This window comes from Drosophila navojoa, chromosome 3 (assembly GCF_054131105.1).
Source record: "Drosophila navojoa isolate 15081-1374.11 chromosome 3, UAZ_NAV_1.0, whole genome shotgun sequence".
NCBI lineage: Eukaryota > Metazoa > Arthropoda > Insecta > Diptera > Drosophilidae > Drosophila > Drosophila navojoa.
This window is the reverse complement of record NC_142891.1, coordinates 6,475,029-6,491,172: the sequence shown is the minus strand read 5'-3', so window position 1 is coordinate 6,491,172 and position 16,144 is coordinate 6,475,029. Positions and strand designations below refer to the sequence as shown.

Sequence of the window (16,144 nt, the reverse complement as noted above, 5' to 3'; positions counted from 1 at the left end):
TAGCTTAAATTCTCTATGGACTTTAAGTGTATTTTAATAAATAGTACAACAAATATTTGGCATAAATATGCGATAGCCTGGCCAAAAACTATGAAAATGTGTCAGGTGTCATTGAAGTGGCTCGGAATGCAGTAATACCAGCACCAGCAGCAGCAGCAGCAGCACATTCAACACGACAACAGCAACAACAATTACAACGGCAAGAGCAATATCGAAAACAACGCAGCTTCAATTGCTGCTTGTTAAACGCATTAAATGCCAGTCAACGGCCAGGGGCGTGGCTGTGGTTGGCCATGCGGAGTTCGAGCCGGAAAAATACCATTTGACATTTTGTAATTTCATAGAATTTTAGATTATTTATTGTGAAATACTTGTGCCACTGTGCGTGTGTGTGGGGCTCTATGTGAGAGTGTGTAGCTCTAGACGTGTGTGTGTGTGTGTGTGTTGTGAGAGTGGCCTATAAATATTCATAAGCGCAATTTCAGTTGTGTTTTTTGCCATTTTTCTTTTTATTAGTGATGTTGTTGCTGTTGTTGTAGTTGCTTTTTCGGCGAAATGAACTTCGTTTCGTTTTGGAAATTGATTTACATGAAAATTGTTGTCGGAAATTTTCATATGCATGTCGCATTACAACAACAAGCGACTTGTTGTGGCTGCAAAAATTGTGTGGCATGTAGTAAAAATATTTAATTGAAAAACACGCAACAAATGGAACGGGTGTCTCAGCATGTGTGTGTGTGTGTGTATGTTAGGGTCAGTACATGCAGGAACAGCATCGCTTCTCAAATTTCGTGGCTTTGTTTATTTTTGTGCTCTGTGTCACCAAAATAAAAGCCAGTGAGACGAAAATAAATGCAAATTTCTGGTCGACAGCGTTATCGAGTTATTGCTGCTGATAACGTTGAATGCTAATGATAATGAGTGGCAGTGTACATATGGGTGGGTCTGTGTCTGTCTCTGTGTCAGTGTGTGTGTGTGAGTGTCTGACATATTGGTAACCATCAGAGCGAACGAAATTAAGTCCACTTTCAGTGTGAACCCTTTCCAGCAGGGAGCATTCAATTTAAATTGAAGTGTGAAACTGTTTGGCAAATATACCTCTCGCTCTCTCTCTCTCTCTCTCTAACTAATTTAGGTTGAAATGTGTTGGAGTCGTGGTGCTTTTATAGAGTGGATGTATAAGAGAGATAGAGCAGACATTAACCATTGTCTGCTTTAATAGAATTTTACAAACCAAAATCGAGATATTGAAAAGAATATACACATATATATATTAATATTATTTGGTGCTTAGTTGATATCAGCTTGGTATAGGACTCCATTAAATATAAGTTCAATAAGGATATATGTAGTTACTTATTTTAAATGGCATTTTCTGTTAGACCACTTAGATTAACTTTTTCTACTGCTGATTAAAACACATTCATTTATTATTTATGGAAAATATTTATGTCCTAACAATAGTTACTTGAAAATAAAATAGACCATCATATTCCTTGCTGTATTTGATTAAAATCTATATCGATCCAACTATAATCTCTCAAAGGATTTGTATAAATTTCTTATCATTTTATAACGCTCTTCATTTCGTTTACTCTCTTCATTCCTATCACTCCCTTCATATCTGTCATCTTTCATCGTGATCTCTCTTTCTTGCGCACTTATGTACCTAATAGATCTGAACATATTTTCTGTTTCACTCTCCTCTTCATGTCTTTCCCTCTTTCTCTCTCTTAGATTCTGGTTTAATCTCTCTTGATTATCTCTTCATTAAGTTCTCGATCCTTTTGCGATTCCTTATTATTTTTGCTCTCTCTCTCACTTTTTCCTGCAACTTTGCCTCATTCACTCTCTCTTTCTTTTTTTTTTGTTGTATCCCTGCTACACACGCATTCTCTCTCTTTCTCCTCCACTCGCATCCCCTCTTGTTGTTCTGTGCCTCTTTCTTCTTCCTGCTAACCATAAGTCTTCTGTTGACTTCATTTACAATCTCTCTTCGATCATACAAATGTCATATCAATACAAAATTTTAAGTCTCCAGTTAAACAGCAATATACTCTCTTCGCTTTATAAGCGTGTATCACTCAATATTTAAAGCTATTATAATATTCTTTATATTCTCAAAGCTCTCGCGGCGATAAATAGTACATCTGCCCTTGGCAACCGCTGTAATTATTCGCAGTGCATATTTCAAACAGCCTCCCCACCTCTGCCGACACCCTCTCACCTATCCCACCTTTTTCACTGCCCATTTTCGGAGACCTTAACGAACCGCAATATGAATTGGCAGCCGCAATATGCCAATGTTAAGCTGCTGTACTTAAATAGAATCAATTAATAACTTAAAAACCACCTGGGCAGAGGCTGTGACAGAGAGTGCGAAAGAGATGCTGCCAGAGTGGGAGAGAGAGAGGAAGTGCTTCTCAGTTACCGTAGCAGTTGCTCTCTGTGAAGCTTGTGGCCAAGGGAAATGCGCATTTAAGTGAAATAAATGACTTTTACTTACTAATTAATGCCGTCGTAGCCGGCGCCGAGGCCAACGTGATCGATGCCAGCAACGCGCTTAATGTGATTAATATGCGCTGTATATGTATGTGTGTGTGTGTGTGTGTGCGTGGGTGTATATCAGCGGGTGTCCGAGTGTGTGAGTGTCATTTTGCAGTTCGTTGTGTTGGTCAGCAGGATATCGAATGACAAGCATTCAAGCGTGATGTTGTTTTTGTTATTGTCGAGTTCATTAGAGTCCATTGTTAAGTGAGCGCCGTTGTTGTTGTTGTCGCGGTTGTCACGGTTGTTGTTGTTGTTGTTGTTGCCATCATCATCATAAGCCGTCGTTATTAAAATTTTGCAAATTTGAAATGCGTCCGGGCGCCAAGACAATGCCATGAAAAGACAAAAAGAGATGGAAACCAAATCACGTCACATTAGACAATTGCACAATAAATACCAAAAAAAAAAAAAGTTCTACAAAAAAATTGTAAAGAAAGCAAGCAAACAATTAGCAAGCGGAAGAAAACAATTGAACAGATTCCAGATACTGTGTAATACAAATAAATTATTGTTATAGAGGCAGGTCTTTCGCTTGCTATCTATTGACATGCAGACATTATGATCCCTAAGCTGCCTGGAGATAAGTTTATGTGTGGAAGATCTTTCAGTAACTCCAGATATGATTACTTGCTTCAAGATCAAATTTAAATCACTTCATATATTATTATCCATGATCCTTAGATAAAATTTAGATCACTTCATATATTATTATCCATGGTCCTTAGATAAAAATTCATGTGACATTCAAAGATCTAGGATCCTAAAATCTCCATCAACTGTCATAAGATTCTCAGACAATAACTAGAAAATTAATTAATGCCTTTTAGAGGATCTAAATGAAACTATTCCAAGGTCTAGATTGGATATGATTATATGATCTTATATGAACGTCTTTCCTAATCTCAGTCCTAATCTCAGTCCTCCCCTATCTATTTCGCTTTGATTTCGATAGCCAAAGGCCTTATTGATCCCTTCAGTAAATTTCCAACTGCCAATTGTCCACTTTGCACAACGTGCTAGCATGCTCGCTTCCTGGCTTAGGGTATGCGCAGCCGAATTGTGTGAAAGCCAACGAAACAGGAAGTGATTACGTCCGCCATTTTGATGGCGTGTCAAAAGCAATGCCAACAAAAAAATGGCAGCGCCAGCCGAGAGGCAATAATGAACTAGCTGAAACAATGGGCTGACAATCAGCGGTGCTGGGTGGTGCGCGGTGGGACAGAGACCGCGCTGGAGCCACAGAGACCGCAGTCAGTCGGCGGCGTTAATTGTTTTGCATGCTCACAAAAAAGCCAAAAAAAAAGGCTGCGCTAGTTGGGCAGAAGAACTCAGCGTAATGAAATGGCATTTCAATGGAAAACGAACTTTGAAATCAAAGTTAATACAAATTTAATGTACAACTTACCGACTGCATCCTGAACCGTTGAGTTTTCGCTGCAGGACAGAAACTTGGAATAGAAGTTGACCATGACAAGGCCGCCGTTCTTGGCCAGCGACTGCAGGATGTCGTCCTGCACGTTGCGGCTCGTATTGCACAGCTCGTAGGCAGAGGAGTGCGAGAAGATGACCGGCGCCTCGCTCACCTCGAGAGCGTCGCGCATGGTTCCCTTGGAGACGTGCGACAGATCCACCATCATGCCCAGCCGATTCATCTCGCGTATGATTGTCTGTAACGGGTCAAAGAGTAGGCGAGGGTTAGAGGGGTGGGATTAATCAGAGTTCGTTAGCCAGTGATTAGAGCGTGGTCAGCAGACATTCGGCGCTGAATGTGCCCGGGGGTCTTAAATGGCTTTCATATCAAAATGCGATGCCATAAGCTAAGCCCATGTCATAAAACAAAGGCAACGGACGATTGAGTGGGGCCGGCGGCAATGGCGGCGGCGGCGGCGGCGGCGGCGGCGGCGGCCAGAGCACGACCCAAGTACCAAGAGGACAACCAAACAGTTTCATTATGCATGTACTTTTACTTAACCTTTGACTCTCGCACAATGTCTGAGTAAATTGATATTGCTTTGTCTGTCTGTGTGTGTGTGTGTGTGGTGTGTGGTTATCTCTGTGTCTCTCTGTGTGCGTGTGTCTGTCTCTATATGTCTCACTGTAATTTGTATTTATGCGCGGATTTATGGTCGCTGTCTCATGTGTGTGTGTGTGTGTGTCTGAGTGCTGTGTCTATGTGTGTCCGTCTGTGTGCGTGTGTGAGCAGCTTACATAATTACTAATCTGATGCAGTTACATTCGGCGCCACAAATTATGAGCGAATTAATTACACTGCGCGAGATTAATTTCAATCGCAGCGATTCTCATCAGAGGCACTCGAGCCAGCCACAAATTTAGCATTCAAATTGCACATTCGCAAAACGTATCTAAAAACTGCCCAATGACGAGATCTAAAGATAGTTGTATATATGGTTTTAATTGCGTTTGAGATATTGGCAAATGGAAAACGGAGAGGGAGACGAAATTTAGCTGTCCTTTAAGGGAATCTATTAAGTTATCTTTTTCAAAATATTTCTTTTAAGTGAGCTCTATTAAAATCGGCTGTAAGATATACAAATTTATAACAATATTAATTTCTTTTTCTTATAAAAATAAAAATTTGCTGAAAGTTATTTTATTTTTTTAAATATATAAAATGTTTACTATATGAATAACTCAAACGATTCGATTGATTAGTGAAGTTAAAGCTTCTGAAATATAAATATTACATAAATAACTGTTTTTAGTTTCGGTTCCATTGAGTTCAACTCGATTTTAATATAAGCAAAACCTAAGTTCTTCTCTTAAATTCTCTTTTAAATATATAAAATAAATGTTTGTCGTAAAAATTTACTTGGAGTGCTGAATGTAGTCCATAGCTGCGCTACCTCCAACTCCTCTAGTTCATCTCTCACTCCTTCCCTCTCCCTCTCTCTCTCTCTCTCTCTCTCTCTCTCCCACACTCTCTCCCTATCACTCTCTCTATCTATCTATCTGACTCAGTCTCTCTGTCACACTCTCTGCTTCCTCTTCAGCAACTCAACCCCTTCCGCTTTTTAGTTAACTAAACTCTATTCATTTGCGAATCAGTGAGTAAATTAAACAGTTTTCTATTTGTATACCACTAAATAGATGTCCAACTCAGAGTGGAGTTTTTTCAGTGTATGTTATGTGTGATTCCATTTCGCAGATAGTTTTTAATTACACTCGTGAGGGGGCGTCGTGGTAAGAGCAGGCATGAGGCTTAGCAGCAGCAGCAGCAGGAGTAGCAGGAGTAGCAGGAGTAGCAGCAGGAGTAGTTAGAGGCATGTGAGATCTAACCATATAGTCAATAGTCAGAGACGAGCGGCTGTTTATTTGGGGCTATTGGCCTTAAATTAGCTAACAAATTGCAGTTGGCCGAAATGCTCAATTGCCATAATGCCTGTGCACTTAATGGGCGTGGCATTAAAGCTCGAGCGTAAACATGGCCAAAACTAATTGGAATCATTCGAATGTGAACGTGAATGTGTGTGTGTATGTGTGTGTGTGATTATGTGTATATATGTATGTGTGTGTGTGTGTGTATGTATGTATGTACTTTTGGTCGAGTATTGTGCTTTAGAAAATGTGTATTAAATGCTTATTGTCGCCTAATTACGCACAAACACATGCACATACACACATACACACACACAGGCATAGACAATAGGAAATGTGGGCTGAACGATGGGGGCGTGGCTGACTGCGCATTAAATCTTAATTAACGGTGCATACAGAACGGCTTATGCAACTGTCAGTACTCATGTGAGTGTGTGTGTGTGTGTATGCGTATGTGTGTGGTATGTGTGTGTGTTCGCTGAGCTGTTTACAGCAACTCGAAGCAGTAAATTAAAATTTAACAAATTATTTGGTGATTAATTGCTAAGGCCCTGCCAATATGTTATACATATACATATGTATATGTATATTTGGTATATATTTACCATATAATACATATATATTCGCTTTACATTTTATTTAACAAACATAATAAATGTAATCAATTCAATTCGAATGCAATATATTTTTATTTTTGCTTCCTTCATTTAATTGCAATTTTAATTGAGAGCATTATGGTGCCATGCGGCGTATGCTTAATGCTGTCCCACATGCAAATTTTGCCAATAAATAAATGTGTAAATTAATTATTTACTCTTAAATGCATTAACTCTGCTGCTGAAACGATGCCAGCTAATAATGGTAAGAGTTGTATATTGTTTATTCTTATATATATTATTTGCATTCATATGAACTATGCCTTAAGTCACTTGAGTGGAATGCCAAACAATATTTTATTCTCATAGATAAACATATTTGGCTTCTTCAAAAAATCATTACAGGCTTGTCTTGCTTATAAGTGCTAAAAAGCACCCCGCCATTGAATTTGTTTAAATATTTCACGAAAAAAAAATAGATATATTATATTATATATATATTATTGAATTCATTTTAATTTTTTATTTTTTTTTTTTATAAATTTTTTATAAAATAAATTTTTCATTCAAAATGTATATTAGTTAATAAAAATAAAAAATAAATAAATAAATAAAAAAAAATTATAATATATATTTTTTTCCCATAATTAAAATTTGTATTTATTATATTTTGAATTATTTAAAAATATTTCTATTTTTTTATTTTATTTAATTTTAGTATTATTATTTTTTTTTTAAGATCTTTTTGGTCTTGGTTTTTTATTTTACATTTTCATATTTAATTTATAATTGAAATAAATTAGTTTAATTTGTGTTATTTACAATCCTGGCCTGTTCTCTTTTGCTTTTTATATTTTTCGATATTCTAAATTCAGCAATTAAATCAGGAAATTCTTCTATTACTATTTACGATGAGTTTTTATTTAAATCTTCATAATTAGATCATATTTTCATATCAAGAGCAGTCCCATTTGTGTCCATATGCCACATTGAAGTAGCTTCCCGGTCTATGTCCGAAATGTCGGACAACGTTATTAAGTCAGCATTTAAAACCGCCAAAAGGCGATGTGCATAATGCGAATCATTGGCTCTGCCGTTGATTGAGTGACAGGCAAATTGAGGAGCATCTTTTCACAATGCTCATTAATGTCAGACATCAGCATCAGCAACAGCATCAGCAACAGCTTCCAGCTAGCTACCAGTTGCCACTCGCCGGGCCACTTTTGTATCGATGTGTCAGGCTTCAGCTTCAGCTTCAGTTGTAGGCATGAGGCGCCAACAATGCTGCTGTCAGCAGCAAACTCATAAAAGAAGAAGAAAGCAGGCAGCAGCTGGACACAGGACTCGGGACGCATCCTGGCAGCCATTTGCAGCCATGCCGAATTGATGCCTTTTGTTGGCCATTTCAATTGTGAATGTGAAATTGTTATTAATTTTTGGCTGCAGCCAAATACATATACATATATATGGATTTTTTCTTGTATAGATTAACAGCGAGTGCTGCCAACAATTAAACTGCGATTTTTGTCTGAAAAATACATTACATATATAGAATATATATATCTACTGGAATGCCAGCTAAATATGTTTACGAATTTAATATTCAATTAGCAGACGTGGCAAAATTTTGCTGCATCGATAACAACAAATCTGCAAATGCATTTAAATTGAATTCAATTTTGCATTTTTGTTGATTTTTTTTTTGTGTTTTTCATTTATTTCTTTGCATTTAAATTTGCTTAAATCTGCGCGAAAATAGTTAAATGAACTTTTGGGCAAAAATAAATGAACTGGCGTAACGAAACAAATGCCAAGCCACAAAACGAGTTAACATGGACACAGACACCGATACATATACAAATATACATTTACATAGGTGCATATGTAATATGTATGTTATAGAACGAATTCACTCACTCGCAAAACGTATTCAGCTGTGTGTTGGGCATTAGCGCTGTTTGCCAAAAACTCATTAAAAACTTTAAATTGAAATAAAATAAAGTGCATATTCATACACATATACTATATATGTATTTATATATATGCTTATAAATGGGCCAATGCATCTGAAATCTCGTGACAATATGCGCAAAAAGTAATAGACTCGTAAAATATCCTTTTGCAATCGGCTTATAAATATTGCATAGACCACAAATGTGCCTCGATAAGTTTTGTGGCCCAGTTTGTAATTAATTTGTTTTTGTGCTTCGACTTTTTGGCGTAAATCTTTCCTTTCAGCTCTTTTCCCAATATGTGAAACATATTTAATTAATTTGATGCAACTCTTTGTTGATCAACGCAACTTTTGTATTGCATGTATCCAGTTTGATTGACGCATTGATTGGCCGTGTGACGGGCTGATTAATGGTTAAAGCTCAGCTCTTACGGTCAGCTGACAAAGACAATGTTTTACAACATTTACAAAGGCTTAAACCATTTTTTATTAAATAAGCGAAAAATTGCTTTAAAAATTGTTCTTGTGCCAGCCAGAGTTTGATGATTTTGAGTATCAACAGAGCAGGAGTTAGGATAGCTAACTCAACCAATATATGATGGTTTAATTTAGGAGCTGATTCAAAATGATTCTTTAAATAATATGTAAATTTAAAGATAATATGTTTTATAGCGAAATATGTATTTGTTATTATAAATTTAATTACTGTCTATACAAATTTTTTTTAGAGAGACATAACAACAATGTGTTAAAGACCTTTTTTTAATTCCCACAGTGAAAAAATAAATGGCAAACAGAAACAGAAATTCCATGAAAAACAAGTAAACAATATAATAAATGAATATTTAAGAATTAATTAGTTTGGAAACTTCACACGAACAATATATAAAATGAAAATGAGGAGATACCTTAGGTCTTTCCCTTAAAAATATATTTAAATGTATATTGCAATTGATTTTTAATGTGTATTAATTTACGCATTGTATATGTGTGTATATTATTACATTTAATTATGATTTTTTATATTTTTATTTATTTATAATTAAAACTTCATATGCAATATTTTTTGCCATCGATTCGTCAATTTATATCAAAGTTTGTTTGCCCAACGTACACATGTTGTTTAATTTAAAAACTCAATAAATTTTTTAATAAAATTTTATTACATATTTAAGCATATGGTACAAAGTTTTGAAGGCTTTTAATGGAGTTTCATTGCATTGCCCCAAGCGACAGTTAATATCGGTTGCTTTGTGTCGTCGAGGCGGGGCCTTTTTCAATTTACAAATAAGATTTCATTGTCAGCAAGTTCCGATTCGCATTTGGCACACACAAATTGTAAGAATAATGAGAGCTCCACTGAGCTCTTATCTCTAAATACCGACAGTGCTTACGCAGCACGCAAACCAGATATATATATTTGTATATATATATATAGTATTTATATGAGAGATCCAGTGGCTCGATTTCGCCCCCCTTAGTGTATATATGGGAATGACCTAATAAATCCGTTTTATGTCTTGCCTTGGCGCCGCCTTCGACTGCCCGGAAATGCTGGCGGCTGTGACTGTGGCTGTCGCTGCGGCTGAGGCTGCGGCTGTCGCTGCGGCTGAGGCTGCGGCACATTCACTTCCTGTTACTTCAACTCCCACTCGATTCATATTCAAATTCGAACAGTGGGTGTGGATAGGGGTGTGGCCTAGGGGCCGTCATTTATTGACTGCGCCATTAGCTGCACTAATGATCCATTCAGGCGCAACTGGAGCAGCAAAAGAAACCTAAAGCGAACCCATATTCAAATTCAAATTCAAATTCAGCCGCAGCCGCAGCCGCAGCAACTGCCAGGGGTCCCGTCTCCAAACCAGACATCCAAACACATTGGCATTGTCAATATGCTTAATGGATTTTCAAATATTTAAACAGCCCGACAAGCAGCGAACAGGCCGTTGAGCCTGAGCCGGAGACCGAGCCCGAGCCAGAGCCAGAGCCAAACAGCCGCCAGGCCATAGCGTATCGGAATGACATTTCTGGCTTCGCTTTCGCTCCACTTGGAGACAAACTCTCAAACGCTGCTGTCCAAATGCATTAGGCACATTAACTCATTCACTAAATACATATCAAATATTCTGTTGACAAATTCACGATTAGCGATGGCTGTTCCATAAAATGGAGCAACCATTCGATTGATTAATTAATCAATAGTCAAATTGGAGCATGATAGCAGCACGAGTTATTTGAATAGAGTATTGCTCTTAGGGATTATTAGCTACATCATGTGAATGTTTTATATTATATTTAAATTGAATTTCTAAGAGTGCGATTATCGCAAGACCCGAACGTGGGCTGAGTTCCTTCACAACGCTTACTGCAGCTGAGTAAATGCTTAATAAAGGCTTTACGAATCTGCGGGAATCATGGAGGTTGGTCTTTTTATTCTATCCAGTATTCTTAGCGGCCTCACTGAAAACTTATTCAATGCACGCGAATGTTTTATATTAATTGCTTAAACATTTTGAGACTAATTGAGAGGCCAACAGTTATGTAGATGGACGGCTATATTTGTAGAGATATTTGAAAGCTTCATCCTTCTACATAATTTTTTGTGTAGATGAATGTATCTTTATAGATATTCAAAGGCTTCATCCTTGTACATAATTTGTTTTATTTTATTATTATTATTTTTTTTTTAAAATATGGTCTTTTAGTTTTATTTCAGAAAATAACTTTTAAAGCCTCTTAAGGATTCAATTTGACATTTGTATTATAAGTCAACGTGAACGATATTCTAAAAGATGTGAGAATAGACTGATGTGAGCTAGATTGAAAAATGGATATGAAATGAGACTAAGAACTGTGAACTATGGACTCTGAGTCCTCGCAGCAATTAGTTGGCATATGAATATAGACACTATGCAATTGATATATCTATTATATTCCTTTACCATATCAATATGTATTCAAATGCATCTCATACTATACAATGATACGTTTAATCTATTAGAATTATTTTTGCATTCTGCAGTTGAAGTATAGTATAACCAAAAGGTTATAAAAGACATTACTAACTATCCTGCTTAACTTATTAAGCACCACTAAAAAATGCTTTAATTTGAAATTTATGTCGGCGCTATGGCTCAGATGCAGCGGTGTCTATTCGCTATGTAATTATTAGCCAGCTGCCAGGATGCATTACGAATAATATCTGTTGGCTATTGACATTACTTAAACTAAAAAAAATAAGTGCAGATGATTTTTGCCAAAGCTCAGCTGCAGGGCACGCAATAAGAGTGCTTCTGAGCAGGTAAGATAAGGTAAACTCACACACACATCCACGCACACACACACTCACGCACACACACACAGTCATATTCGCACTCATAAGCAGCGCTTGCAACTGGCACGCATTGCGCGCTTGAAATAGCAGAAAAATGTTAGCATTTTCTAGCGTAGCATTTATCCATTGCGCCAGTCTGCGATCCAAGACTGAGACTCCGGCTGAGGAGGAGAGTCTCAGTTTTTGCCGTTTCCCGTTCCGCGCTGATGGCTGTCAGTGGCTATAATTGAAGCCCCTAGTTGTCGGAGCGGATGCGGGCGGATGGCGTACGGCGTACGGCGTACGACGGACGTCGGATGGCGCATGGAGGTAATGTAGCTAAGGCAAGGAAAGCAACAATCAAATAGCAGAGCAAACTGCAACTGAAATTACAACCCAGGGCATTCGCCAGAGTGCAGAGAGCAGCTGCCATTGCCTCAAATAAGATATAAGAGCCAAGATATAACTCGAGAGCAGCCAACTAAAGCGAAATAAGCCAAGCAAAATATGCGCAGGGCTCCATGAGTCTATGAGTGTATAAGTGTGTGTGTGTGTGTGTGTGTGTGCGTGTGCGTATGCTGGTGTGCAGAGCAAATGTTGCAATAAATTGCTTGCAGCCAGGTGAAATTAATTGGAAAGATATTTTAGCTATTTTAGCTGCTACCCAAATTCCTTTGGCTGGCTATTGAAAACTTAATTAAGACTATGCAAATACTTAGTCGTCTACTGCATTTCCCGCACGTGCAGCTAATTAAGCTCGATGTTCTTTTCCATGCACATGTTGTTCGAAGCAAAAACCCAAACAATTTGTGCTAAATTATGCATACGTTGGGTACGCCACGCCCCCAAAGAGCCGACAGCCTCTTGGCCGCATCTCACATGACAGTGAGAGTCGTTGGCCTGAAGCCGTCTTGGCTCGTTAGCCAACGGAAAGCCGACATCTGAGCCTGTCAGAGCTCGGCGACAAAAGCAAAGTCAATGTGAAAGGTAGTCGATGAATAAATATTCATTTGAGTGAATTATGAAAACAAATACTTGCTGTTGTGGCAGCCACAGGAAAAACTTGGACTTGGCAATTTGATCAAATAATAATATGCCATTAGGTAAATTATGGAATCAAGTGAGGGGGATTGGGCAGTCATTCAAATATTGCGCATACGCCATGTGCTGCACACTTGAGTTTTAGTTAATGCATTTTTCAACTAAACCTGACTTCGATTAGCTTGCTAAAAAATTCATTAAAAACTTTTAGCGAGCGACAGGCAGACAGCCGGAGAGAGTCAGGATTGCGGAGTGGGCGGAGCTGGCTGTCTTGGCGGCTCCCTAAGCAGCCGAGTTGAATATTTTATAAACTGTCGTTAGTGGCTGCTACGGCTCGGGCCACACACAGCTTTTTGCCAGGTCATACAATTTGTTGCAAGCTGAGAAAAAAAAAAGAAGGAAAACGTGGCACAAGAAAAGAAAAACGAAAAATGAGAAATACGAGAAACAGGAGTAGCAAATCTCTCGTATAAGTTGCGACTGAGACTGGAAAATGGCTGCTTCGTGTTGATGGCGACGTCTGCGCCCGCAGGGAGCATCAGGCACAACAACAGCAACAGCGGTAAATAGAGGCGACGTGGCCTGAGCCTGGCCTCGCTTGGGTTGGCCAAGATGGATGGCCAAATATTTAGTGGGAGGTCAGCTAGTTGCAGTTGTCAACCAGCAGGTGAGCAGGTGGACAGGCGAGCAGGTGGACAGCTGGCTGGCAGCTCACAGTCGCCAGCAAACTTGTGCGACATTACAAAATTACCAATGTGAAAATCAATTTCATCAATTTTCAATATTCCCATTGGGGCAAAAAACTGACTTTACTTGGGCGGGGCAAAAACTTTTATAGATGGCTTGGCGAGCTTAAAAAAAAACTTGCGCTGCTCTATTTAAATATAGCATACGAGCATTGGCTTGAGAAAACAACTCAAACTTTTGCCAGCTGCTGCGCATTGCTCTTTATTTCGTTTTGGGAATTATAAGTGCGAGCATTGAGAGCTTGTTGAATTAGGCTTTGGGGTTGAGCCTTAAATGGACTTCTAACGTTCAAATTGCATTTTTATTTGTATACTCATGCATGAGTGTGAGTATGAGTATGAGTGGGTGTCTGTGTGTGTGTGTGTGAAGAGTGCTTAGAGTATAAGCAGCTGCCCCTATTCCAGCTGAACCAAACATGTATTCTGTTTCATTTAGCCAACTGAGCGAATGCGAACGAGTTGGTAAATGGATTTTGGGCAAACATCAAATGAAACTTCTTGGCAAAGGACTCAAATTGTGTCTTAAGCTGGACTCAACATGCATTAGCAACACGCAGCAGGAGTCCCCTCTCTCTCTCTCTCTCTCTCTGTGTGTGTGTGGGCGTGGCAGGGGCAAACAAAAGTCTACACATGACTGCCAGCTGTTGTTACAGCTGAATACATTCTGTGCAAAAGGTGAAAACAAAAGCCGTTACACATGTGGCTAGATAATAACATTCTCTGAGCACTTGAGTCGTCCCCAGTTCCCCGTTGCCAACTCCCAATCGCAATTTTAGACCTCAACGTCTGAGGCTCAGCCTCAAATCTCAGCCTCTGAGCCTCGCAGTCGGCAGGTGTGCAAAATTTTCAGTTGAATCTCGGCCAGCTTTTGGGCACAGTCTGTGCCGTGTCACATTTTTAGCCCGGCCAAACGTGCCCAGACAATGGCAAAAAGGTCAACACTAGTTGGGCATTAACCCATTCGACATGCCAGCCATGGATGAGCCCACTTTGGGGTCGTTGAGAGGCGACAGAGCGGGGGAGAGAAAGAGAGAGGGAGCGCAGAGGGAATTCGCCTCAGCCTCCAGGATTTGAGATGTGACTGTGCGTGGCGCGCGTGTTGTCGGACAGCCGAAAGCTGTGTAAATAGCATTTAAGGCCCAGGTATTCTATGGGCTGAGTCGCATTCAGCTCGTTACATGCTCAGCAGGCTGAGCCGACGAGTGGCCGTTCGGTTTTAGACAAGCTTTATAAATAGAGGCCAAATGGAATAGGCATGTACTAACCCACGTACTCAACGACGGCCAAGAGCTGGCTGCAACATGTGTGTGTGTGTGTGTGTGGGTTAAAGAACCAAGTCAATTTTCTAGGTATGTGCACGCAGGCAGGCGACTCACATGCTGAGAGAATTTTAGATCAAATAAAAATAAATTAAATATTTATAAATATATAACAATTGATATAAGCGGAGTGGGGCGAACTGACGCCAAGTGTCAATTGGGTTTTGACATTTGTGAACTGAACCAACGCAGAATATTAATCGATTATTTATGAATCGACTTTAATAAAATCGGAAAGAATGAATGAAGGCATTTATCTCGGTTCAAGTAATCTCTAAAATCTGGTCGGGCAGATCGCCTGATTTAACAGTTCCAGACTTATTTTAATGCTATTCATTTTTTGTAAGTCTGAAAATTTTCCAGGAATGCTTATTACTTGTTTTAATACTCTTGTCTGGTAATTTTCCAGGAATGCGAGAGTCTGTTGCTCGAAGTTCTGGCAAGAGTAATAGAAAATGCGAAAGACTAGGTAAATCACATTATTAAATTCTAATAAATTAATTGAATAAATTTTCAAAAACAAGAAAAAATTTGACAACAAATTATGTTTTTTTTTTTTTTTTTTTTTTTTTTTTTATGTATATAGCAAATAAAATTATGATGATATTGCTAAAAGCTTTTGCTTGGATTTCCATCTAAACTAAAATATATTTTTATTTATTTTTTTCTATTATATATATTTATTGTTTATATACTAAACTGTTTTGTTCTATACACAATAAATTCAATGATTTGAATTTTACTTTAAATTATAGTTTAAAAATTGTTTTTTTTTTATAACTATTTAAGATATAATTAGAGTTAATTTTTTCGAGTTATTTTATATATGATAAAGCAACACTACAGTGTATAAATGTAATACATACATATCTGTCGCATATTTACACTCATTACTTTCAACTAAAGCTTACTAAGGCCGTCTTTACTGTTATTATATAAATACATTGTATATCACCAGGTATAGAAAGATATCTATGATTGCCAGCAAAATATATCAGAATATCATTACATATTACATATAATTTATTCATTTATTTTAAAATTCAACATGAACTCAATGAATTTGAATTCTAGAATCAGTCAGTTACAGTTATTTCTGTATATAGATTACATAACTGAATATTAAGCATATGCACGTACATGCATATGCTTATGTGAGTTGAAAATAGTTCTCTATTCAGTTTGAAGCTGGCATTCATTGCTCGTTGCGGTACCTGTTGCCAGAGACTCTAATGAGAGTTGTTTTTTGGCGTATGCACACGAGAGCGTCAAAGGTTAAGCCACAGTGA

At 38.1% G+C, this 16,144-nt stretch overlaps 1 protein-coding gene and 1 long non-coding RNA gene across 2 annotated transcripts in view; one reads left to right on the top strand and one right to left on the bottom strand.

Annotated features, from left to right (window-relative positions):
- LOC115564221 (uncharacterized) overlaps positions 1–16,144 on the bottom strand; it is a 72,744-nt gene that overhangs the window by 2,822 nt on the left and 53,778 nt on the right. The window contains exons 8-9 of the mRNA XM_089258512.1: positions 3,956–4,217; positions 2,507–2,582 (exon numbers count right to left, since the gene is read on the bottom strand). Of these exons, the coding sequence (XP_089114638.1) occupies positions 2,507–2,582; positions 3,956–4,217 (338 nt within the window). The remainder of the gene's footprint in view (positions 1–2,506; positions 2,583–3,955; positions 4,218–16,144) is intronic.
- On the top strand, positions 12,736–13,349 carry LOC149091648 (uncharacterized). Its single transcript, XR_016196574.1, has 2 exons — positions 12,736–12,852; positions 13,002–13,349. It is a non-coding gene; the product is annotated as an uncharacterized LOC149091648 (long non-coding RNA).